Source organism: Camarhynchus parvulus, chromosome 8 (genome assembly GCF_901933205.1).
Source record: "Camarhynchus parvulus chromosome 8, STF_HiC, whole genome shotgun sequence".
NCBI lineage: Eukaryota > Metazoa > Chordata > Aves > Passeriformes > Thraupidae > Camarhynchus > Camarhynchus parvulus.
The window spans coordinates 5,359,770-5,386,792 of NC_044578.1; the positions used below are offsets into that span (position 1 = coordinate 5,359,770).

Sequence of the window (27,023 nt, forward strand, 5' to 3'; positions counted from 1 at the left end):
GTGTTTTTTTCCAGAGTGTAAAGCAGCTGCCACTGGAAGCTGTCGTGTAACTTATGTTCCAGAAGGAGTGAATGTGTCCCTATCTCCTCATCAAATATTTTGAGAACAAGGGCTGATGTTTCTGGCTTTCAAGACACATTTTCTCTCCTCCTAAGCCAAATGAAAAATTTCCGTAGCTCAACACATATGCTGACTTACTTCCTCTGTACCGTAATCACTTAAGCACTTTCCCAAACTCCAGAGACCTTGAGAGATCAAAACTGCCTGGATGGAGAGAGTGGAGAGGTTTGAGAGGGGAAGGAGGAACAGCAGCCTTGAGAGTGATGGTTCAGTGCATGGTTAATGTAGCCAAGGATGACACAAGCCGTGCACACAACAATGGATGCAGAAATCTGTCTTTAAAAGCACAATTACTACACCTGGAGCTCCAGCACATTGTGTAGAGTGCAGTGGTTGTCAGCTAAAACCAAATTAAGAACTGGACCGACACTGCAGAGAGACTGGGCTGACCAAGTCATGTTGTTCTGTTGACTGAAAATCAGCAAGAGGCACCACATGTCCTCTTGTGTAGCAGGCTCACAGAATCTGTTTGCTTTCCTCTGTAACCTGGGTCATTGAGACTGGGTACATGCTGGAGTGTGGACGCTGGGGTGACTTGTAGGCTGGATTTAATATTTTGTGTGCCCCACAGCGTTACCTGTATTGAAAATGTAATCAAGTAACACATTTGAACATTGTTACCAGCACATTTCTCCAGGCAATAGTCAATCAGGAATCAGTTTCAAACAGGAGGAAAGGAGTATTTTATTTTGATGATTTCACATGGCTACTCTTGTTTTGGATTGTGGTTTTTGTTGGTTTTGATTTTTTAACTTAACAGAATGAAGCACTCTTTAGATATCCAGACATTTTTCATAGTAGTTGCTTTTTAGGGGTGAAGCAAGAGAATATTTCCTTATCATTCTGAAGGTTATATTGGTTCAGCTCAGCCTTTGTTCTAATTCCAGCTGGGGATCATGAGAAATGTGTGTTGCTGCAGGACTGAACTGTAATTGTGACATGGATCAAAATCTCTGCCAGGCTGTTCTTTCCCTCTCCTAAAGCAGATTAGCAGCCTGGCATCTGTTTTCTTTGGGGGAGATGGCAGAGATGCCTAGAGAGCAGAGGAGCTGCCTCACAGCTGCCCTTGGTGCCTTCAGTGAAGTGCCTGTGCCTGCCATCGTGCCATGTCCCTGATGTGGGCAGGCAGGGCTGGTGGCTTTGGTGGCTTCTGGCTGCTCCTGGCTTTGGGCTGGTGCTTTGGGTCTTGGGGCAAAGCTCTTCAATCTGCCAGAGCCTTTCCCCTTGAGCTCCTTGTGCCTCCACTCCTGCAGCTGCCAGGTGGGAAAGACCTACATACAGACAGCTCTGCCTCATTGTCAGAGGAGGTTCTGGAAAGGTTGGGCTCTCTGAGTGCAGTTATTTAAAGTTCTGACATCAGAGTCCCTCAAGTCTTAGGTGGCTGTGTAGGAAATTATAGCTGACCTGCATAGGAAATGAGATGTACTTTCAACCTGAATGTCATAAAAATTACTTTACCTAGACCAAGTGCAATCTTACCTACTATAAAGGTAACAGAACTTGGTCTCAGAGATTATTCTGCTTCTTTTAGTTATGGTAGGTTGGAAAGAAAGTCTTCCTGCTGAAAGCATTAAAAAATCATGCAGCAGCTCTTAAGAACCACGTTACGCTGTACTTCTGTGAGCTTTTCTCCTGCTTGCTCTGTGGGTGGGATTCCTGCAAAGTTCAATCATTGAGTTAGCAAATACTTCAGGTGAATTTGATTTCTCTTCCATCTCTGACTCCTGTTCCTTTATGTCCTGGGCTTGATTGACTTTTTGGTGCATAAGAGAGTAAGAATTCCAATTAAAAGTTTCCCCAGTTTCTTTGTGCATGGATTGTCATCCAGTACAGGCTGGGCTTTTGATGCAGCCTTTTCTTCTGTCAGAGCATTCCGTCCTGCCATGTATTTTCACTGAAGATATAAATTTTCCCCTCAGGATATCATATATTTTTGTTATTTTATTCAGTTTGGCCACGACATTTGGTTACGAGGATAGAGAAGCAGATTATTGGGGGGAGGCATTAATTGTATATGGAAACTTTGTTTCTGTAGGAAATTAGTGTAAGAATCCATAATATTGAGAGTTGAAATTATTACAGTCTAGGTTCAAGGGGGAGTTAGGTAATAAATTCATTGAATAAGGAAAGCCAGAAGCAAGCAGGAGAATTTTGTGGCCAGGTATAGGAAAGATTGTAAGGAATTCTTTAGCTATAAGAAAAATCCATATAGTGTGATACTGATCACTGAGAGTGCAAGTATAGGCTGCAGTGGCAGAAACTGAGTAAATACTTAAAGTATTTCTAATTTCTGTTCATAAGTAAGAGGAAGAAGTTGCATTTGCACATTTAGTGACATTCCTGCTACTCAACAGCAGCTATTAAATGTTTGGCTTTTAAAGCAGAAGCAGTGAGAAACTCTTATTGAAGGACACAGCCAGCCAGTTTTCTGATCTGTATTTCTATTATTTTTTTTTTCTGGTAGATATTGGAACACTGGTGGAAGTTTCAGTAAGTTAGGAAAAGCTGTGTTTTTATGGTGGTTTAAAGGGTTAAACAGAGCACAGAACCTGCTGTAGGAGGTCTGCAGCCCAAACCTGGAGTTCCTGACTGCTACAACAATAACAATTCGGCTCCAAAGCTGTGTGTGCTTAACTGGCTGTTGTTAGTTTTGGACAAAACCACAGAGAGCCTGATAAAGGAACATAATACATCAAGATTAAAAAAAAAAAAAAAAAAAAGAAAAAAAAAGGAAAAAATCCGTGTCAACATGTTAGGGAAAACAAGAGTTGTGTCACTTCTCAGTAGTTCTTGATTGAATCATGACCTTGTTAATAAGATACTGTGAATTTTAATAAGCTACTGTGTGTATTTTGTGATATGTGATTTGACTTAAACATAAAGGTTAGAAAAATGTAGTTTACAGCATAATTAGAGGTTGTACTAAGCAAGTTGAAGAGCAGGTGGTTGAGAGGTGGTAAAAGACATGGGCAGCTGCTATAAAGTGGCAAGGTTATTAGACAGGGGGCTGTGAACAACCTTGCAAGGCTCACATGATTAGAGTTGAAAAATAAACCTTATTAGAAGGGTATTTGGTATTTGATTTATTGAAGAGAGGGTTGAGAGTTGCCTTTTATCAATTTACACCTGTCTCTTTGGTTTCATCACACATTTGTTTCTTTAGCTTAGCAAGAATCAGTCTGATCTAGTAAACTAGATAAGAGAAACACAGATTAGATGCAGCCCTTAACAGGAGTGACAAATAAAGTGGACTCACTTGTACAGAAATCCTTTCTGGCTGAAGTCTTCAAATCAAAATTGGTACCTGTCTTAAAGATATGCTGTTGTTTAAATGAGGTGTCAATGTAAAGTCAGCCTTTGCTGTGCAAGCATTTCATGGTCCTGAGGCTTTTAAACATGGCAAGTGCTCTCAGCTGCTGCACACAGACAGCAGTGATGCTCACAGATTATAGGTGAGGGCATTTGGCCCAGCTGCTGCAAGGCACAGCAAGCTCTGGCCCTGGAAGAAACTCCACCTTGGAATCATGGAATACTCCATCCAAATCACTGGGAAGGAATTTTCAGGGCAAAAATTGTATTGTTTAGTTAAGGGAGCTCCACAGGTGGGGGAGAACCACTCTCCTTTCTTCTCCCCAACCATGGGTCATTATTTGAAGGTCACAGAATCACAGATTTGTCAGGGTTGGAAATCATCCAGTCCAATGCCCCAGCTGAGGCAGGGTCACCTGGAGCAGGTGACACAGGAACATGTCCAGGTGGGTTGGGAATGTTTCCAGAGAGGGAGACTCCACAACCTCCCTGGGCAGCTGTTCCAGTGCTCTGCCACCCCAGCAGAAATAGTTCTGGAAAATGTCTCCAGAGAAAATCGTAGGTACCAAGAAACCTTTTTATTCTGTTCTGTCATCCTTGGAGATGTGTTTTTCTCAACACATGGAAACCAGGAGAAATCTCTGAGAGGTGCCAGGTCACATAGATGGCAAACAAAACTGGGGAGATTTTGCACATTGTAGTGGCTCATCACCTGATTGGTGATGGATGGCAGAGTTTCCATGGAGTTAATGAGCAGAGTAGAAGTTACCAATATCCATCTATGCAGACTATATTATATGTACTATCTATATGTAATATATCTACTTCTTTTCATCTCTGATGTGCACAGAATATGCCCAGAGATAACGAGACAGTGTGGTTCAGGTGGAGGAAGCTGTTTTGGCATGTTTTGCTGCTGAGCCGTTTGAAGTCGTTCGCAGCCTTTCAGGATTGGGAAGCGACAGTCGCTGTTCCAGCAGCCTCTGTTGTCTGAGCAAGCTCTGGCTCCTTCCCTTCTGATCAAAAGCACTTGGTGAAAGGTGCAGCTTGGATCCTTTAAAGCATCTCATTATGGGTTATATTTAGAAGTGTGAAGAATATATTATTAATTACAAGGATGCTCCAAAGCAAAGAAGCTGTTTTATCCATGCCCTTGATGAACAGAAAAGTTCCTGTGCTGAAGGAAGGTTATGTAATTAACAGTATATTCATTAGGAGTTCATCAGATAGCAAACTGCTTATCTTCAGGATGGTCCTGGAATATCTGACAATTTCCTAGTTACTGCCTAAGTGATAAGGCAAGAGACGGGAACTGCCAGTTCCTGATATATAAATTTTTATAAATTTCCCGATTATATAAATTTTACTGACAGTAAAATTTATATAATGCGGTTTACATATCTGTTATATGCTAGTTTTATATATATATAATATTTTACATCTCAGTTTACAGGCCAAGTTCTGCCTTGCTGGAGAGAACTGGAGGTGTAAATTGGCCCCACATATTTCTTGGTTGCTAAGTGAGCACAATGTATGGACACTGTGAGGATCATTATAGGTTTATTGGTCTCTTTTGTTCCCACAAAACTCCTCTTACCAGGGTAGCTGTCCACTGGGTTCTGGGTTCATCCAGGATCATTCTGGATGTTTGCTTTGACCTGTTCAGCACTCTCAAATCCGGTCTGTGCACTGGGCCTGTGAAACAGAGTCACATTTGCAGGGACATTTCTCCAATTTAAGGGATTTTTGTCATTATTTGCAGCACTTACAAAATACAATAACTTTTCTGTCTTCAAATTCAGACTGGCATATGGTAATTGATTTTTGCTAATTGAGCGATACAGCCAGGTGAATTTTTTTAAAACTATTCTTTAAAACCTAATTTTGAGTTGAGCATTAATTTGCTCCCAAAGAATTTGAGAAGTCAAGTGCCTAAATATGCCAGAATATGTATGAAATAAGCTGCCATCTGGAATTTGTTTCTGGATTTGCTGTAATAGAAATTGAGCACTCTGGGATGCATATTTTGGGGCTTTCTAGAAATTAATATATAGGAAGAAAAATGGATAAATCTGTCCTGGTGCTGTGCTTAGCTGCTTGTATAAGAATTTGACAAGTGACCAGGGTGATAGTGTCTGGTAGGCTTGGACTAAGATACTGCCTGAATGGAGAGAATGGAGTGAGATACTGCCAGTGGAGAGAATGAATTATTTTTAGAAACTAATTTTTTAAACAGTTCAGGGTCACAGTGCCAACAATTCGAAGAGAACCTAGAAAACTCTGTCACTTTTATCTATAAACCAAAGCCAGTCAATAACATTTGATTCAATAAAAAGTAAATTTATCCCTTATCTAAAAGTATGTGTGCAGAAATTGTTCCAAGATGCTTTCAAAGTGCTGAGTTACAAACCCATACAGGGAGGGATGATTGATTTATTGTGTGCTGCAATCTGGAGTATTTTATCACTGAATCTTTAGTGAAGAAAGTTGATGTTGTTAGAGCTGCAATGTATTTAGACCCAAAGGCTAGGAATAAAGCAGGAAGCATTATTGGATCAGTGCAGATCAGGAGATTGTGGTTATTACCTGTGTTTCTGTGGAGATCAGCTCTTTCCGTGGTCTCTAGCAACCCAGACCAGGAGGGATGGGCTTTGTGCTTTGTATCAGGGGTGGGCTCTGGTGTGTGCCCGTGGGATGCCCAGGTCATGGGAGTTGGGTAGTGGGAATTAGGCTGACACCTGAATAGGTGACAAAAGACTTGTAATGAGTCTCATCTGGGGGGAAGGCTGAGGCTGTTCCCCACCTCTGGCACATCACTCCCAAGGGCTCTGTTCAGCAGCTCAACACATCCATTTGTCACCTCAGTAGCTGCGTGAGAAAGTTTCAGTGCTCACAAATCTGTTTGCCCACAAGGCTCTGGAATCCCTGCTCTCAGGCAGGGAACAAGTTTTCCTTTCAGGAGTTGCATTGCTCGGGTTAATGAGCTGCCTTCCATTCATCCCAGCTTGTGCCGCTGTCACCTCCCGGCTCTCAGCTCTGCCCTGGCCCTCCCCTTCCTTCCCAGAGCGTGCCTGGGCTTGGGCTCTGCTCATTGCCAGCTCCCTGGCTACCACTCTGGGCTGGCTCAGCTCTTGCCCCTGGTCTTGTATTCTCCTAAGGCCTGCCTCAATCAGAACTGCCTAAAAAGGACCATGCATCACTAATCAAGGGGGAGCACAGTGGATCATGATAGATTTTTGAAGGTTGTTTGTAGCCAGATTTAGTTTTTCACAGTAGGCATCCCTGGAAAAAAAACAGAGGTAGAGGATCTGTGTTGAGAAACAGAGCTCAGCTCTCAACCATGTCAAATATTGGAGTTCCATTTGATGTCTGGGCTATGGGAAAGGCAAAATACTTTTTTTTTTCCTTTTCTCTTTTCTCCTCTGACCTCCCCCAATACTGTTAATACAGAAGGGAAGGCTGAACTGCATTGCAACTGGCAGTGTGTACATAGATTGACAGGGTAATTATTGATGTAGACAGTGGTGGGATGGAAGGTTTGACAGGACAATGTTGTACATCACTCTCTTTCAAACCAGCTCTAGAAACAATAGAGTTTAAAGACGATGTTATGTTCAGGGTAGAAAAAGAGCAGAGTATTTTTTTTCTGACCTTCTTACAGTCATGTCATTGTTGAATTTTTTTTTAAGCTTTACTTTTGATTGAGCATGAAAAATGCCTCTCACAAAAGGGAATATTTAATAGCTTTTCTATTAGAAAACTATCTCTAAAGAAAATTTTGAGTCCTGGGTTTTGCTGGCAGGCCTGGGTGTTTGCTAACTACCAAAGTCAACTGTCAGTTTATTATGAAACTGTTTGAGATCAGTAGTGCACATTGCTGCTTTACTTCTGCCAGGAGCAGGTTCTTCTTCAGCTGTTCTGGTTTCTTACTATGATGTCTGGGATTTTCCCTGTGGTTTTTATTAGTATCTTCTTGCCTCTGTGCCAAGCTAAGGGCATGACCAACTGATCCTTGAGATGAGAGAAAACCACCAGTGAAGAGAAAATAAAATTTTAAGTAGTACAAAGTTTCCTGAAGAAATCTGATGTAGAAACTCAGGTTTTCAGTAGCCAGAATAATGTCTTAGAGACACAACTCCTCCTGAAGGTAAGTTCTGCTCTGGTTTAGAGGAGGAGCAGAGAGAAGGGCAAGAGGTTCTAGTGGTTTCACAAGGAGGGACCAAGTTATGGTTTCAAACAGCTCTCCATTTCAGGTAAATTATGGATTTTCCTCTTCCTTCAAGAAGACATGCAAAGGGCCAAAGTTGGTAGAAAAGGAGGGGAAAGTTGGCAGATGGCCTCTGACTTGAGTTTATCGAAATCCCTTTTTGTTCCTCTAAACAATGAGGGCTGTGCTTCACTGTCATTAAGCAGGGCTGTCACTACAGGGTTGTATTCATTTCTTCTCTGGATTAATCTGAGTGAATGTTTCTCGTGACCATATGGCTGTGGTGTCAGGAAAGATGAGAAACTGGCATTCAGAGGTGGCACGTGGCTCCTGGGCTCTCCCATGGCTGCACACTGTGCAGTAATTGCAATCATGCTTTGCTCAGCTGGAGCTGGAGTGCACCAGCCTCACTCTGCTGCTCACATTTCTGCCTTGCCCCATGGAGTGGAGCTCAGCCCTGCAGCAGGTCACACACAGCTGTGGTGTGGTCCATGGTTCTTGTGTGTGTTGTGTTGTCCAGAACCTGTGGAAAGTGGTAGCAAGGAATGGAGTTGGAATGCCAGGGTTATCCTGTGTCTCATTCAGGTTTATTAAAGGATTTGTGCATCCCTGAGCAAAGCAGTGCCTCCAGGCATTGAACATCAGAGCCAGCAGGGCCCTGCTGAGAGGGCTGGGTGGAGAGCAAGGCCAAGGACTGGCCTTGAGGGATTGTGACAATGTCTGAGCAACTGTTCCACTTCCCCTGCAAAGGCAGCTTTGGTCTCAAGGTGCTTGGGCATAAAAGCTGCTTTAGGGAATGAACTTCTGCAATGAATTCTCACGTGTGCAGTGGCAGGTAAGGAAATGTAGTTTGTTCAGGAGCAGAAAGCCCTCACTGTATCATGTGTGTCTCTCTCATGCCTAATAACCTGTCATGGTCTCTTAGAAACTGGATTCTCTGTGCACAACCAGAATTGACAGTGGGGGAATGTCACAGTGTATTCTACAGGCACCAGTTAAAAAACACTGTTGTTTTACAAGCACTAGATGGTTAAAAAATGGAATTTAATGAGGATCAGCAGCCATATCCTCACTGCTGTTAAACATCTGATCTTTGTGAATTCTGAAATTTCAGAAGTTTGACCATGAGGAACAGTTTAAAGGCAATTAAAAAGCTTTCTGATTCCTACTGAAAGTATCACAATTTTCCTGCAGTTTGAGACCAAGGAGGATCATGTAATCACACAGTTTGACCTCCTGTTTGCCATGGGCTATTGACCTAGACTAGGATTTACCCAAAACAAGCCAACTGACTTGAATTTAAGGACTTTATTTCTCAGCAGCAGGGCCCGTTGGGCACATCACGTAGAGAACAGAAGTGCCATCAGAACAGTATGTGGAGAAACTCTGAGATGAATTAGGTGAGATGTGCTCAGATGACTGCAGCAAAAGAGCATTTGCTGTGTTTACAGGAATACAAAATCAGCTGAAGTCCTGCCAGTCAGACTGAGGGAAGGAAATGCTTTTTGTAGCCAAGTTTGATGTTAGATTTGATTTTTGAAGTGGATGAGTAAGACATAGCAATCAGGAATAGAAGATAAGGTGGTGCACTGGAAGCCCAAGAGTGGCAGTCCTTTCTGTGCAGCTTGCTGTCCTGGGCTGGGACAGGATTCAGGATTCCAAGGATGCCAGGATAGCTCTGAACCTGGGTTCTTCCTGACCCATGCAGGTGGCTCACACTGCGAGACGTGGAGCTTAGCTAAACCTGGTGCCATTTGTCTGCAGCCTGCTACAGAGATCTCTGACCTCCTTGCACCATGCTCAAATACAGTTTATACCACCTGTTACAACTATTAGCATGATACCAGGGAATAATTTTCTTACTTGAGGGTGTTTGTAGTGTCTGTTCTTTTGGAACACACTTTTCCTATAAAAGTTACCTCCCTGTTATTCTGACAGTGAGTCTCTATTTCAGTAATTAGAATTAATCCTGGGATTTTAAATTCCTGATTATTTCACTCTGATGTCAGAGGTGGTAATCACCAATGTGCTAATCTGCACAAAAGTGAGGTACCTGCTACCTATCTCTTTTAGACAGGCTGAACCCATTGTGTGCTAAGCTTATTTTCTCCCTCCAGTTTCAAGGTGGAGGAGTTGGAGACTCATCAGAGACTCCTAATACAAGGAGGAGCCCTTCTTATAAGCACACAAGAATGGAGTTAATAAGGGCTATACTGTGCAGTGCAGTGGAGGGAAATCTGTGCAAATCCTCTCCTGTTCCCCTGGGAACTTCTGAACATAAGTCATCATCAAACAAATCACACCACTGAATCTATTTATCCAGTGTATCAATTGTTAATACTGTTCCTGACATTTTACAGTATAGTTCCTTAGTCACCTTTCCTGATCTGTCTTTTCAGCTGCTTAATTTATGTTGAAAGTTGAAAGGCAGTGCCCATAAGTTAATGATCTTTTTGTGCAGGACAAATAGATTTTTCACTATTTCTGTGCCTTTGCATGCTGCCACAAAGGCTGTGGCCCATCAGCCTGTACTTACCTCCTCACAAATGTAGAGTCAGGCAGCATCAGTTGAAGCTGCCAGCCCTGGGAATTGGTGCTGTCAGCGTGCCCCAGTTTGACCAGAACAGAGTTTCCTGTGGGAGCAGATGGATGGGGCTGCTTCTGTCAACAGAGGCGTCATTGCTGGTGGGTTGGTCTCATTCCAACTCTCACTGCTGTAATCTTAATTCACTTAAGCCACTAATCATGACATTTGTTTTGGCCTGGGCTGCTTTCAGCTGAAATCGTAGAGTTGCCTGTATTTTCTCAGAGATCTCAAGTGCATGTGTAATACAGATATGGTGAGCAGCCCAAGTACTGCTGCTGGATTGGCTTTTGTAGAAGTCACAAGTTCATGTAAGCCTTGCTATCCCAGCAGGCTGATGCTTGTACTGTGTTGCTTTACATGACAGAAGGTTCAGTGCAGCTCCTGACCTTGGTGGGAACAATTCTTTGGTTAGCATTCCCCAGTGGGTTCTGTCTCTGTGTATTGTTGATGCCCAGATCCAAACTCAAGCACCCAGCAAAGGCTGAGGGTTGGGGGATCCCTGTGTACTCACAGGGCCCTGTGCACCAGGGTCAGAGAAACTCCCAGGACGTGGGAATCACCCACCATGGATGCTGCTGTCCCCACACAAACACTGCTGATCTCAACGTGTCACAGGGGAGGCATCAGGGAGATCAAGTGTATCAAATATGATATAACACACCTTAGAAAATCACACCCAGAATCTGATGTGTCTTGAAGAGTTGAGACACATCAAAAGTCGAGTAAACAACAGAAACCTGTCCTGAGCTGCAGAGAGAACTGTGGTCAATGGGGCAGAGGCCAGTGCTCCTCACAGTCACCTGCAGCTGGGAGAAGGGCCAAGAGAAGGAAAGAACTAGTCAGATACAGCTTCAGCTGTGACAATATTTGAAGTCAGAAGATGGATTTTAACTTTGTTTCTTATGCACCTTAAATACTTCAATGGGAAACTTTGAGTTTTAAGTCAGTAGTAAGTGTAGATAGGGATGTAAATTCATACACACAGACACATATATATAAAGAACAATATATGCAAACTTGTGACTGAGATTTTTTTCTGAATCACAAATCTTCAGTGATTGAGAACTCTGAGTTCTGAATTTCCCTAAGCAATCTCTGCCTGTCAGCTCCCCTCCTCTCTGCAGAACAGTTGCTCATTTACCAGTTTGGCTTGTTTTCTCTGGAAACAAACTGGATTCTAGTCCTGTACTTGGGCAGGTATGGACACTTATTTTGTTCTTGGTACATCTCTGAGGCAGTTCTGCCAGTTGTGACAAAAGAAGATTTAAGGGCGGTGTTTGAGGAGGGGAGGTCCCTGTTAAAAACATTCCTTAAAAAAAAAAAAAAAAAGCTGACAACTAAACCATTGCTGGAGGAAAGAAGGAGGTAGGAATTTGTAATTCCATAATAAAAGTAGTGGAAGTATTTGTGGGAACAATTCGTTGACATGGCAGAAAATAACTAAACCATTTTAGTATTGAGTTTTCTCTGTTGTAGAAAAAAATGTTTTGGGTTGGAGCTTCTGAAGAACCTGGGAAAACCACAAGGGGCAGTCTGGAGAGGACGGGGAGTTATTTCAGCAGAGCTAGAGAAGCTGTTCAGACCTGTAAGATGATGTATTTCCACAAAGGGTGTTCTTTTCAGTCTGCTGATGAAAAGTCTTGTGGGTTTCCCACCAGCAGAAGCTGCTTAATTGCATTTTGTGTATGCTCCTAGAATACCTGTTTGGTGAGAACCTGACAAATGGCCTTCTGAAAGTAAATCAATTTTGTTTTCTTGGGCTTTCTTGAATATACATGATGTCCGGAGCCTGAAAAGCACAGCAGTGGCACAAGAGGAAGCAAACAGTGGGGCGCCAGTCAGGCTCTGTGGTGCTCTGAAAGACTTTGTAGCCTCCTGTAAAGAGAAAGAAGAATGTGCCATTGGCGGTAGTGAGTAAATGGAACCTTCTTGTCTTCTTTGCTCTTGTCTCCTTATAAATAAACCATTGTTGTCCATCCTTGGCATTTGCAGTTCATTGTGATAAATTGGTCTTGATGTGTCTGACATTTCAACCAAGTTGTTTAATGGTGCTTTTCTGAAAAGGCAGATCTTGCTATAAGTCGTATTGGTCCACAATGCATCCAGGGTGAGAGTGCTCACCATCACACACAGCCTAACCCTTTCCTTTCTGCCTGCACAAAGAGGGAAGGAGGAAGTAAAACATTTTGGTCACGTCAGCCCAAGAGGCCTGGGTTTGTGTAAGCCGTGCACAGAAACAGAAATGTTGGGTCTGGACTGCAGCTGCTGAAAGCCTCTTGAATAGTGTGGACAACAACATGGACTCCACTTGCATCTGCAGCCTCTGGGGGGAGAGGGGAGGAGAACACCCAACCTGCTGGAAATGCAGGTGTGTTTTCACCAAAGGTTTGATTTGAGTTTTGTGCAAGATCCCCTCTCTGTTAGCTGCCAGTGCTTACAGGTCATTGGCTTCCACATAACGATTGCTTGGGTATAGAAACCACTGGAACACAGAGATTTGATGAACTGTGACCAACAGCAGCTTCTATTGCTGCATCCCTGAAAGTTCAAGCTTTGATTTACATATTTTAAATGTCTGTAATTATTCTGTCGGGGAGATGACTAACACAGAGGTTGCTTTCCATACATAGGAGCCTTCTGTTCATACCTCTCCAAATCTTTCAGCTTCCCAAAGCTATTAAGCATCTGCCCACAGCAGCCAAGCAACAATAATTCCCATACTTTAAACTGTGACAAGTAAATAACCTTTTTGCTGCTTAATGATCCCACTGTATGATGATACCATTTTATGATTATATTTTACCTTCTTCAAAATCAGGTGTGTGGAACATGTTCTTGCCTGTCTTGACCCACTTGGTTCTCAGTGGAGATTTACAGTGAGGATGGAAGACCTGGTCCTACTTGGCATCAAAACAAATTCTCCTTTATATGACCATTGCCAGACCAAGAAGAACTAGAACAATTTTTGGGGGATGTGGACCAATAACCTGACTAACAAGTGTCTCTGTGACATTTTGGTATCCTGGTTTTCCCAGTATGCCAGTCCAATCCAAACCTTAATGTAGTTGGGCAGTACAAAACCTGCAGCTTAGAGGGGACACAGGACCTGGCCTGAGTTGGCAATTACACTGACCATGGTGAGGTCTTGTTGAAGAGCCTTTACAATGTTTTTTATTACCAATTTGCTGGGAAAATAATCCCAAAGCCTAAGTAAGGATGCTTTTTTCCTCCCCCCTGTAATCATGCAACATTGATAAATGTTATTTAGGTATGCAGCAAGCAAATTTCAACAGAAATGCTGTCATGCCTCAGGGTTATAAAACTCCATTACATCTGTTATTAACTGTCTGTCTGTGGCAGGACCTAATTTTTCTTGATGTATTGGTTGCCCACAGCTTCTCAAAACTGCTTCTTCTAGCACTTGAAGGCGCTAAGGCAGAAATGCAGGGATTAAATGGCACTGCTCTCCAAGTGGCTGATTGATGCTTTGGGGCTGTAGGATGCCCTTTCACAGCCTCCTTGTGTAGGTGGAAGGGGAGGTATAATTTTCATCCTCTCAGCACTTGGGAAGCTGATTGACTTTGTGTAAATACCTTTACCAGGGCAGGGTAATGTGAAGGTTTTAATTTGGAATCTAGGTTCCCACCTGCTCAGTAGACCTGCAGCCATACACAGCATTATTATCATTAATACCAACGGAAGAAATATTTGAATACACGTAATTTTTTGAAGAGAGAAATTGGTCTGTTTAATAAGCAAATCCTGCCAAACTGGATGATGATTCCAGAATGCTAAAAAATTGTTTAAATTGTGGAAGATTTTGCATTTCAGCAGCCTTGTCACAATAAATGTAGATCTGTTGCTCTTTACAGTAGTATGAAGCAAAAAAAATAGGAATTTTAGCAATGCAAACTAGTTATGAGAGAATGAGCTTCACAGCTTACTTGGTTCCAGATAAATCTGGCAGATTCTTTTTCATAGTTGTCTTCTTGCCTGTACTGGGGTTTTTGCTTCTGCAGGTCCTCCTATGTCTCCATGTCTGACATCACAGTTGCCTCAATTTACACAGTTACAGCTCAATTTGTTAAATACCTGCAAGTTCCTGCTTGTCCTTGCTGCTTTTTCCTCAGCTTTGCTGACCACAATCTGCCCAAATCGTTTAGAAATTGCCTTGCCAAACCTAGCCATACACCTGTATTGTACTAAAATGAGGGAATTGCTTTTTCCTGGCTTAGCTGGATGGGTTTGTGCAGAGCTGCTGTGCTGTGTGCAGGGCAGTGACTGAGCAGCTCCAGCTCAGTGTGTTGGGCAGGGAGGCAGAGCCTGGTGCTGCACTGAGCATCCCTCCCTGCAACAACCAGCCCCAAGTTCCCAGCTGGAATCCCTGCTGGTCTGTGGGAACAACTTTCTCAGTTTGTTTTGGCTGAGAGGGGCAGGAAGGGCCTCGTTCCCAGGGCAGCCTGGTTGAGGAGGTAGCAGGTTGACTTGGGATTTCATTCCAATATGTCTCAGGATTGAGCCATTCAAAGTCAAAGTAACTTTAACAGCATAAACAATGTTAGAAATGTTTAGAAATATGTTTAACTGCTGATTATTTCTTTGGGTTTTTTTTTTCTTCCAGCCAAACAAGTGTGTCCATCTGAAAAAATTAGCTGTGGAGACTTAAGCAACAAGTGCATCCCGTTGTCCTGGAGATGTGATGGGCAGAAGGATTGTGAAAGTGGAATTGATGAGGCTGGCTGCACTCCTGGTGAGTTAATACAGATGCAACATCTCCATGTAGGACTATAAAAGTCCTGGAGTGACTGTTACAAATGGCATGGAAAGGGATGGCTTTTCCTGCCAACAAACTTACTCACTCTGCTTTGCAGTGCTAAGTGGTGACTTCTAGAACCAGGGAGGAAAGAAGGATTCTCCTGTTGGGGCTGGCTGGAGAATGCATGAACTCTCTGAAGAATTAAGTATTATTATTAGGGTTAACACCCAGGTGCTATGGAAAGGACTTAAACAAGGTTCAAACCTTCCTGTGTGGTAGCTCAGCAGGTTCCTGCTGTGTCCTGTGCAGAGTGGGGACAGACTCAGGCTGGCTTCTGCTGCGGGACAATAGATGGGCCTGGACATTGATGGCTTGTTGGTTTCACTGGACAGAGAGAGAATGATGTACTCTGTACCCATAACTGTTTAAATTCAGTCCCTAAATGGCTGTTGCCTTTTATTATTATTATTATCTTTCTGTGCTGAATGAAAGAGCCCTTTAACAGTGTTTTCAGTCTGTGAAAACTCCTGCACTGTGTGGTCAAACTATTTCTCAGGCTGCCTTTTTGGTAGACCAAATATATTGGTTCTTTATGCTTCTTGACATCAAATATTCTCTTTTGAATGAATGCTTGACTCATTCTTGTGGCTCCCTTTGGTATTCCAGCTGGTTTTCCAACTTTCTTTTTGCACAGACCACCAGAATTTAGTGAATATCAGTCTTGCCAGTCTGTGCAGAAGTAAAATCATCTTTCTGATTTCTAATACTGTTCTTATTAAATTCTTTGTGTGCAAATGATCCCAGGCTTTTAAGAAGCTTTCTAAGTGCTGCGTATTCACCCATCCCTCAATATTTCTAGTGTTGCATGTGGTATCAGCAATCGCACTTTTACTTCCGGGTTACTGATGGAAGAGTTGAATGGTTACATTCAAGCACAAATTGAAGTTTCTTCATTTGAAAACTGAATTTTGGGCTCTAATTCCTACCCAGTTCATAATCCACATGATGTCTTTCCTTTGAAGCTGTATAACGAAATATGTTTTACGTTAACATTTTGTGGCTCTGAGTGGAGTGCTGTGGACAAATTTATTTCTTTGCAGTCAGCTTTATCAAACAAAATATTATCAAAGCTTTTACTTTGTGAGCAACTTGTTCCACTATTTAGCTCTCTTTGTAGAAGTTTTTTTTTCTTAGTCCTTTTTTTTCTTTTTCCTTTCATTGGTTTTCCATGGGAAACTCTTTAAGTGTTTTCTCTTTAGTGTGTACATTTTTTCTTTGAATGAGAGGCTTGAATTAGAGACAAATTCAGAAGATAATTGTAACTGCTATTTTCCTGATATGAGTTTGTAAAATTAGAACAATTTTTCACTGGTGGCTGCCTCCCCTGATTTAATGCTGCTGCTCACACCAGTGGGAATGGTTTCACTGAGTCTTTTAGTTATAATAAAAATCTACTTTAAATTGCTTTGAACTTTTTTTTTCAAAGCCTTAGGTAACCCCCAAAATGCATGTAAATATGTTCTGAATGCCACATAATTTCAGGATAATGATGCTATTAATGGATTTGGAAATAGCTGAGTGTTACTGCTCTGGATGTTTCAGCAGCTCTACTCATAGTTAGCTTCCAGTTTTAGTGCACGTGCAGGTTCTTAAAAACCTTTAAAAAAATTAATCCAAGGACAAATTACCACAATTTGATGCTTGCTGGGTAACTGGTGAGAAATGAATTAGTGGCTTTCAACCAATTTCTAATGACTGAGCATTGTCCCCACACACTGGAAATCTCTGGCTGTAGGATGGGCATGAGGACAGGTAAAATTGGAGCATCCTGGGTGGGTGCAGACATCAAAACCTTTCAGTCCTAAGATCTCAACTTAGCATCTTTCAGAGGTCAAAACTCATTTTGAGAGGGGAGCAGGAGGCACTGCTGAATGGCTGTGGTGGGAGCACTTTCAGGGAGGCTGCCTGTCAAATGAAGGTCTTTTCCTCATGGATGAGACCAATTGTGTGAGCTGTTTCAACAGGGAGCTTGTGGAGGATTGATAGCTATCCTCTCCTTATCCAAATCTGATAAACCTCACTAAGCCTATGCACTGATACTCTGTTAACATTCCCATTTCTTCTCTGGTTAGAATCCTCCTTTCTCTGTTTCCTCTTATCTCAGCAGCACACAGTATCCTGACCACTTCAGACGCCTTCTTCTCTTTGTTTTGTTAATTTAATCTCTGCACTCAGGTTTTTATTCTCATTTTATAAGAAGCTTCAGCACTGCCTGTCACCAGCAGCCCCTTGGAGCACAGGGGGTGCTCCTGTCACAGAGGCTGCACTCCTCACAGGGCTGACCAGCTTGTCTATAAATAACACATCTTGCTGGATAAATGTTTGGAAGGGGATTTATTTGTGCTGAGAATAATTTCTGTGGTGAGAGCCGCATGTTCAATAAACAAGTGGATGATGACTTGAAGATGGTGTGAGTGAGGGCATCCAGAAGAAAAACCCCTAAGCTCTTTCTAAATCCATGTTAATAAAGCTACTACTGCAACCTCATGTGACACTTCAAAAATGTTTTAACTGTGTATACTCTTGCTTTTTGATAGGAATAACTGGCTCTGGAGTTATAATTCTTCAAGAGGATTTAATATGGAGTTTATGAACCTTATTTATGCCTGCATTTCTGCATTGGTAGTTTGTACCAGTTAGAAGATTGTGCTGGTACCCAGGAGCAGAGCTTGGTTGTGCTGAGGCTGTGCAAGAACCTGTCCCTGTGTCAGAATGTTCACAGCCCAAGTTAAGGGAGGATCTCCTGCAGGAGAGGACAGTAAAGATTATGGTGTACAATCATCCAAAACTGTAGGAACAGTGTAGGTGTGTTATGGTTCTTCCTCCTCCAGCACTTTCCTTTCCAGCTACTGCTCTGAACCTTGTAATTCTTGCTGGATTTTTCCTCTCAGAATGATATCATTGCTTTTTGAATCCATGTGAAATATATCCAGTGCAGACACTGGGGGCACAAAGCAGCTGTTCAGAGACCTGGGGACAAAAGTAGAGAAGCTGAACAAGGAGACAATGGTGTGATTTTCACCCTGTGGAAGAACTTGTCAATGAAGCGATGGAAACTGCAAATTCTTTCACCTGCAATGGATAAAGCACCAGTGATCAGGGATCCAGATTTGTGTCTGCACAGGCTGTAGTTGCACCAGGGGTTAGTTGCAGGTATTAATCCTTGCACATAGTTAAGTGCCTGTCTGCCTAAATAATTGACTTCCAACAGACAGGCTTTAAGAACACTACTGACTTCCAGTGCACAAACAATTTTTGAAAATGAAAATATCTGCCTTTTTAAAATAAGACTATATAAAAAGAAAAATCTTATTTTTTCAGTTTTTGGAGCAGAAGTAATTTGAGTCTTCACAATATCATGTGTGTTGTAGTCATAGGTCAGGGTTAGTAGCCTTGAATTTGCTGGCTTGGAGGTGCTGGCAGCCTCCTTATTTCCCTGGTGAAGGTTTTCTGCTGCCAGTGCACCCAGCCTTTGTCACAATGGATTGGAGAAGCTTAGGACTGAGTTTAGGGAGACTAAAAGAGAAATTAAATAGGAGAGGCTGTAATTAAAGCAACACAACTCAGGGTCCATCTGGACTTGGCTAACTACTGCAGAACTTGTTAAATCTCTGCTGAGGGAGACAGTAAGCAGTGTTTTGTCAGCTGCTCAGGAATGCAGAGAGCACTTGAGAGTGGCTTTGGAAGAGAGGAGCTGCCATCCTGTACCAGCTGAAACAGCACTGAACCCCTTCAGTGCACACAGGTCCCTCCTGAGAGGACTCTGGGATGCTCACACAGAACAAGGCTCTGGCCCCATCTCTTCTGGCTGTGGCACTGCTTCTCACCTGAAGCACTGCTTGCACTCCATATGGAAATTGTGTCTTGCAGATGGGGAGTTGGAAGTGCACCAGTTTCCCCTTTCGCAACAGTCAGATGCAGTGAAATGATGAATTCATTATTAGCAGAATAAGCTATTTATCCATGGTTCATCCTCCTAAACTACAGCACAGAGACAGTGATCATGGGGAACTTTGCAGGCAATGGACATACTCACACTAACCTTGTGCAGTTGGCTGAGGTGAGAGCCAGGAATTCCTGCAGGAGCCTCATACCAGTGACAACCTTGTCACCCAGAGCATCTTCTTTTGGACCCTGGTCTTCAGGCTTTTCATTGCTGACCATGTATCTCAGAATTAGCTCTAGATTTTCAGCCTTAGGATATGATGATGTGCCAGATTAAAAGTGAACAGACTGGATAAAGGGTTTTTAAATTCTTAAGGTAAACCACAGTAAGCATGGGTGTGCTCAGCTGGAACCCTGTGTCCTTGCCATGGCAGTTCACAGGCTTTCCCATGTAAATAGATAATTTACAGGATCCTCAGGTGGTGACCTTTCCACTTCCCCTGGCACAGCTCCAGGCTCATGTGTTACTCTCCAACAAAGCAGCAGCCCCTTCCAAGTGAGGGATCCTTTTCTTGGAAGGTCCAAGTGCAGAAAACTTAGAGTCAGCTCTTGCCAGTGCCCTGGTTAACAGCCCTCAGGTCAGCTGAGAACCACTGGCTGAAGGCAGAATTTAAAGCAGGCTAAAGCTCTTCATCCCTCCAGCAGATCCACCTGCTGACGAACCAGCTGAAGGAGGGAAATTGCAAAGCTGATTTAAAGTCACCTTCCCCCACTCTGCTCCTGCACCTGTGCTCACATGAAGTGACCTTTCTATTGACAGTTTAATTGTTTTATCATCTTTTATCATTGCCCTGTAACTGTAAAGAGCATCATGTTGTCCTAGCACTCTTTTCTTTTTTGTGCAGTACAAGGTAACCCTATTTTGCATGAGCCAAAGGCACCTGTATTTTGCATGAGCCACACTTCCAGTGCTCCCTGCTGGGATTTGACCACACTGATCCAGTCCATTCCAGATCTCCACTGATCCTACTGAGGCCTTCTGACTTGGTGATAATGTAGCACTGATTTTATCTTCCATTGCAGTTTGATTAATGTGTGCTTTTGTCAAAGTTAGTTCTGTTCACTGCCTGTTAATGAATTAACATTCATTATGTGCTGTCCCTCAGTCACCTCAGAGGGACATCAAACCCAAAGGATCAGATTTTGCCATGCATTCTCCTGAGAAACCCACCGATTTTAAAAACCATAGCATCACAGTCATGCCTGTAAAAAAATATTTATCCACTATCATTATTCATTATTTTAGTATGTGATGAAAAGAAACATGGCTGGTCTGAAATTCCTGGCATTTTATGGAGGGTAGCTGTAGCTTCAGTGCACTTGCCATGGTGGAAGAATTTATAATTATTTCCAAGAAGGAAAAAAAGAATTGCTAGATTTAACAAATGCAAGTCCTTCATAAATAAGATAAGGTAGCACAGCAATGATATCCTCTGGGCTTTACATGATGTTTAATTACTGGACAGCTGGAGGGATTAATGCTTGTGCATTGTGCCTTGGCTCTCAGAAATTAAACATGTACAGCTGCCACTTTATCACTGCTTAAAGTATTACAGCCCCTTCAAAAGCAGTAGTAATTTGCAGAAAAATCCCCATTGTTATTTAGGAAAAATCTCAGCCCATAATCATATTTGTCCTGAGTTCCTTCAGAACAAAATGGCAAGAAGGAAAAGAGATTGGGAGTTACTTTTAATTGCATGCTGACAGGAAAAGTGAAGGTAGCTGCATTTTTAATACATTGGATGCTTGTTGTAATTGAACATAATTAAACAGTGTGTGTACTTAGGTTAGAGGTAAGACAGTTGTGGTGTAAATCCAGAATTAAACCCTAAAGCCATGGCCCAAGCTGTGCCAGGGCTCTACCTGCACAGGATGAGGGCACAGTGGCTTTGGCTTCCCCTCTGCTGGCTCTTGAGCTGGGGTTTATAAAGGGACACGTGTGGCACATCTGCAAAGGAGCTTCCAGCACTGAGAGGGGCTTTGGGGGTGGCCCTGTGCTGATCCTCCTCACAGAGAAATTGTCCCTATCAGTGTTCCCTGAATAATTTATTCTCTGAAGCAGAGTGGATGGAAACACAATCTGAACACAAGACAGTGCAGCAGTGGTACTCCTGCAGTGTTGCTCTGAAGGAGAGAGAGGGATGAGCACACTCACACCCCCACACAGACACATCCTTCACACCCCAAAGGATCATTGGTCACAGGGGGCTGGAAGAGGGCTATGAAACAGCTGCTTTTATGCAAAGATTTGTGGGTAATTGAAACTAAAGCTTTATAGTGCTGGACTGCAGATACCTGTGCACACCCACACGAGCTTTGTCCTGGTGCTCTTTCTGCACTTTAGCTGGAGACATTGGCTCTGATTCTTCTTTCCAATCTCACACCATACTGGCAGAGGAGGAAGAGGTGGCCTGTAATTATGTTTATCTTTTGGGTAGTCTGTCTTTCAACAGTTAGAACTCCTAGAGTTGAAACAGTCAAGGAATTACATCTCTTATTGCCAAATACAATTGTATTTCATGTCCCTGAAGTGCTTTCTTCATAAGAATGCAGCCATAATTTTGAGCCTATTCATCCAAAAAGCAAGAATCTGTTTAGTTTTATTCAGGGAAATCTTGCCAATGATGATGCTATGATGGCAGATATGTGGGTAGGAGTTGCATCCTGCAGTGGCCACCAGTACATATGTGTTACACTAATTAACAGTTCTGCTTCCTGAGCATATGATCTGAAGGCTAAATCAAAATCAGTAGCCTGAACTCAGCACAGTCCTACGCAGGAGAGGACCATGTCATGTTTGATGCAAGAGGGAAAAAAAAAGTTGGTTTATGAGTCATATTAACAGATAAAACTAATCTGGAAGTCTAATCTTAGTGGCTGAAATATTCTTTTCATAGAGGATGATATAAGGGTTGAATTAACTTTGCTTTTACATTGCAAAGAAATTTGTTCATTAGATAAAATGTAATGAGAAAGGTTTCGTTCACAATAAACACCACTTCATTACCCTTCTTTGTACCAATAACTTTAAAATAATTGCTCATGTTGAGCATGTGAGTCTTCATCTCAGCTCAAATCCAGGAAAGTGCTGCTTTCTGTTCCCAAATCATAGAAACTGCAAGGCAAATCCTACTGCCATGGAACTCTCATTGCTGTTAATGTGAGCACAGTCAGCACACGACCCTTACAGGTTTAATTGCAGTGAGTGTCACTCAGTGATTAAATTTTCCATTTGAGTAGAAAATCTAATCCTGTTTTTTGAGAAATGATTGCCATTCTTTGCTGGAATTGTGGGTACATAGGTACATTGCCTACATCACATAATAGCTGTGCCTCCTAATTATCACATAACTGAAAACAGTCAGGGGCTGGTTGTTTCCTGAGCAGTCTGTCAGTCTCTCCCCCTCCCAAAATCACCACAGGGGTCTTGTGTTTATGGACTTGGTCATTATAGGATGTGTTTACATTCATAACCTTGGATGGGACTACAGCAAATTCTGCCAATTGCCTTGTTGCATCCTCTGTGCTTCTGTTTTCAGATCAGTTGTCTTGCAAACCATTTTATTTCAAAAGCATCTTTTAATTGTTATTGAACCTACATTCAAGCTCACTTTGGATCACTGTGTGGCATGGTAGGGTAAACTGGGGAGTTGACAAGAAAAGCTCTAAGCTCTAAACCTTGCCTGCTTTGTCTGTGCTCCAGAAGAGTTAATAGTGCATGTTCCAAATGCAGTGGATGTTTAAGTGATGCAAACTGCAATAAGCAATATCTCCTCTTACAGACAGTTCCCATCAAGCAAAATAAATTAGTGGAAATGGAAGTTTTATGGGGCACTGACCTCACTGCTTGCAATGTGAGCTCTGCTTTGTCCCTCACTGCTCAGGTGAGTTCAAACCTGTGAGTCAGCAACCTCCAGGACTCCCTGCTTTAGTTATGGCAGCAACTTAGAAATGACTTGACTGATTCTGGGGAAATGGCCCAGCTTTCCCACTGGTTAAACTGGAATCCCTGTGCTTAGGAATAGGTAAGGGTAAAGAGAAAGTGGCAGGCCAGTGACATGGCTGTGGAGCCATGGGCTGGGCTTCCTTCCTTTCCCCCATTTCCTAAGAATAAACCCAATTGTGCTGTCATTTGCCAATGTGATTGGAGTGTAGCTTTTAGGATTCTGATGAAGTCTCTCCTGAGCTGGACATAAAGAAAACAGTGGGAAAAACAGGTAGGTCATGTCTCTGTGTCAGCAGATGAGCAGGGAGTGGGAATCTGCCCAGTAGGTGGAAGGTGACATCCATGGATTGGCTTTTCCTGGCAAAGTGTCTGTGATTTAAACTGCACAATGGCAAAATTAAATTGTGGCTCTGCTGAAAAGGCCGTGCACAGAAATCCTGTACAGAAAATTCATAACCACAGGGAGTCCTGCTGAATCCAAGAGGTCTGTGTGTGCTGTAATGTGGGGTTTGTGTGCACTGTCCCAGGATGAAGCCCTGCTCAGGAATGCCCTGTTCTGCTTGCTGAACCTTCATATATTCCTCAGAAATACAGAATTTTGTGTGATAATATTAGAGCAGATGTTAGTTTAATGGCTGTTATCAGATGTTTCTGAGGGATTTGCCAAATTGGTATAATTTGTAAAATTACCATTTTAATAAGCAAGTCATGTCTAAGGGAATAGGCATGAGCTTGTCCTGTACAGGCTCCAATTTTCAGAGTCAGGAAAGAAATTCACTAGACACTTCACAGCACATTTGTTTTCCAGTTAAATTTTGGCTAGTACTGAACATCTCCAATCTGATTCAGCTGATTATATTCCAGTGAGAATATAAAAGAGTAATAATAATGTATTTATCCTCATGAATCCCTGTGGGGTGTCTTGGGTGGTCACAAAAGCAGGACAGTATTAACCTTTGGTATTCTGACCATCCATTTCTGTCTTTCATGCTGCTTTATTTTACCGTTAAACCCTCTACACTGGATTCACTTGTTCTTATTTTGAGGTCATTTTCAGTCATTTAGCCAGAACATCTGATAAACTTCCTAACATTTTCATGGTTTGAAGGAAAATTGAGGAGAGCGCAGGTAGGAGTTGCAATCTTATTGCACATACATAAAATTAATGACAGAGTGCAGAGTGTGCATAACTTTGTATATAAACTGCTTCTCTCTGTAAATTGGGGGTCATAATTAATTCTATTTCCAGATAATTAAACCACTTGGAATGAATATGTGTATCTCAGGAAATACATTCTAAATCACCAAATACATTTTTGAACCAACTATTATTTGTCAGCAGGGGCTTTGGCATCTGGTTGCTGGGTTATAATTAACTAATACTATGCAAATAGTGCTGCAGAGAATGGGAAAATGACTGATTTGTGTTTGAGGGCAGTGTGTGACAAAGGCAGCCAGCACATGCAAATATTAATTTGCAGGAGTGCGTGAGATGGCTCCTTAGCTCCATTAGTGCCTTGAACAATATCAGGAATTACTATTCCTGCTGCAGCCTCCATCTAGATGGGCTTTTCGGTATCAATCACCATGGCAACAACCACTGGTGGGAGTGAGGCTGCAATTCCGCTGCATTATTCCCTCCATGGGAGGCCTGTCATTTTTTCAGAGCAATGAGCTTCAAGGTCATCTTCATTTACCTCCATCTCTTTTGCTGTCCTTCCTGGAGGGCAGCTTTCCATGCGAAACTTGTCCTTCCAGGCACGAATCCATGCTTTAAGGACTGGCATTTGACAGATCTGTATGAAATATTCAGGTATTTGGTAAGCAATTGACTGTAGGCAAAATAAATAATTTAGACAGAATTAAACCTGAAAATAAATACTAGTTAAGCAAAACTAACATGCTGACAGTGCTGGTAACTGGGAGTTCCAACATAATCTACCCTGTCTGCACTCTGTGACCTCCTTATCCATGGCCCAGCTCAGAGATTGGTTCCTGTGGGCTGGGGGAGCTGGGCTTGCACTTGGGAGAGAAAACCTGGGCAGATGGAGCTCAGGAATTCCACTCCTCAGCCCTGCAGAACTCAAGTCCTAAATCTCAGAGCTTGGGAGAGTTTCTCAAGTCCAGCAGCCTCCCCTGCCAGTATTGAAGCAGCCATGAATCAGCAGCAGATCTCTCCCTCCCTGATGCAAATGTTGGTGTGCACAAATCATCCTTTGCCTGCTTTGGAAGATCCATTATCAGATTTAAACAAACATAAATTTTCAGACACATTTTTAAAGTTGCTTTGGGGACAGTGTCAGAAAAATACAGTGTAATAATTAATCTTATCTTGTCTTCAGCATCAGTGGATAATTGCTGCTATCCACTTTACCACAAATTTTACCAAATAATTATCATTATTTAAGCCATTCATGTAATTTCAAGTGGAAATGGCTCTTTTGAAGGAGAGATGAATTAAATACCTGAGTCTTACTGAAAAGCTATAAAATCTTTAATTGGAGATTAGCAATGACAGCAGTTTTAGTCCATTGTACATAATTCCCAGCTCCTGGTAATGATGGACATACCATTTATTTCATTTTTTCAATTTTATCTAGATTTGAGGATACATACTTGGTAGAGTTGTCCATTATAGAAATGATATGTACAAATATATATTTTTTTGAAATTACAATTTTTTTAATGACCACTCTGTATTTTTAGAGAATTCTACATCTTGAGAGCATTCTGCTTTTTTCTAAAAGCACTTAAAAAGCATGTGGCAGAATTATCTGAATTTTTTGGTGCCATGCCTGAGCTAAGAGTGTCCCTGCTGCACCAGACTCTCACTAAAGCCTCTGGCTAAATTCTGGCTCTGGGCAAAAGAGAACCAGCCAGCAGTGAAACACTAACTCCACAACTGCAATCTCTCTGATCTTCTGTTATTTTATTATTTTTAACTTCCTCTATCCCAAGGCTGCTTCTGCTCTGCTCTCCTCAAGAGAAGTGACAAGAGTGCAGCTGCAGGCTGTGAGGCAAAAGCTGTGACAGTTGTGCTCTACAGACTGGCACACAGCACAGGGCAAAAATTAATGCAGAATACCTCTGGTATATTTTGTCTATAGGCAAAATCACCTCTACATAATCATTTATGTGTGATATTTTACTTCCTGAAACTGGGAAGAACCTTTTAACATTACAGTGCTCTACGGTAAACTGCTGTTATAGTTATGCTTTGAAGACTGATGGTTAAACACATCTTTACAAACATTTCCAAGATTTCTATTGGGATCACTCGTGTTTGAAGTAGGTTTTGCACCTTAGAGTACAACATTTATTAATTTTTTCTGTGCTAAAGAAAGCAAATTATTATTTGATTCCTTGGTCTTAAGTGAATCAGCCTACAATAGGATAGGCAGCAAATTTGGAGAATGCAAACAAATTGCTCAAGTCAAAAAATACCCCAGTGATCATTTAATTACCGCTGGCACATTTTCTACTGAAATGTTCTGGAGGCAATGAAATACTGTAGTGATGGGACTGTGAGGTACCCTGACAGATTGATGGAAGGGGATGTGAGGTAAACTGTCCCTGGGGCTTTGCTGCCCCGTGCCCATCTCTCCAGGTGCTGGGTAAGGTAATTGTGGGGTTGTTTATGGGGCTCTGGGTGCCAGCGGTGCCACAGGATCCCGCACAGCTGAGCTGCAGCCCCAGCCTGACCCTGCCGTGCCCTGAGGATCTCAGCTGGCAGCCAGGGAGGAGGAGGGAAGGGTCAGGGCTCTTGGGATGGTGTCTGCCCTGCCATGGCAGCAGCAGGGCATGGCAGGGGTGGATGGAGCTCTCTGCTGGGGGCAGGTGTGACCCAGAAGGAACTGCCTGATCCGAGAGGAGAGTTACCAACAGCCAACCTGCTCTGCTTGTTCGTGGAGAGAGAGCTTGTAGTCTCTGGTGCTGGCATCACACTGAACTTAATTTTTAAAAAGAAATAAAATAATCATGACCATGCAATTTTCTAGCTAGCAATTCTTAGGCTTCACTGAGGAAGTCCTCATGAGAGGTTACAAAAGCTGAACTGCTTCTGCTTCCCGGCTGTAATTATCAGTAATTTTGT

General features: G+C 42.4%; 1 protein-coding gene across 3 annotated transcripts in view; it reads left to right on the forward strand.

Annotated features, from left to right (window-relative positions):
• The window catches only part of LRP8 (LDL receptor related protein 8), a 168,826-nt gene that overhangs the window by 116,644 nt on the left and 25,159 nt on the right, over positions 1 to 27,023 (forward strand). For all 3 annotated transcript variants that reach the window (XM_030952994.1, XM_030952995.1, XM_030952996.1), the window contains one exon: positions 14,845 to 14,973. In XM_030952994.1, coding sequence (XP_030808854.1) covers positions 14,845 to 14,973 — 129 coding nt within the window. The remainder of the gene's footprint in view (positions 1 to 14,844; positions 14,974 to 27,023) is intronic.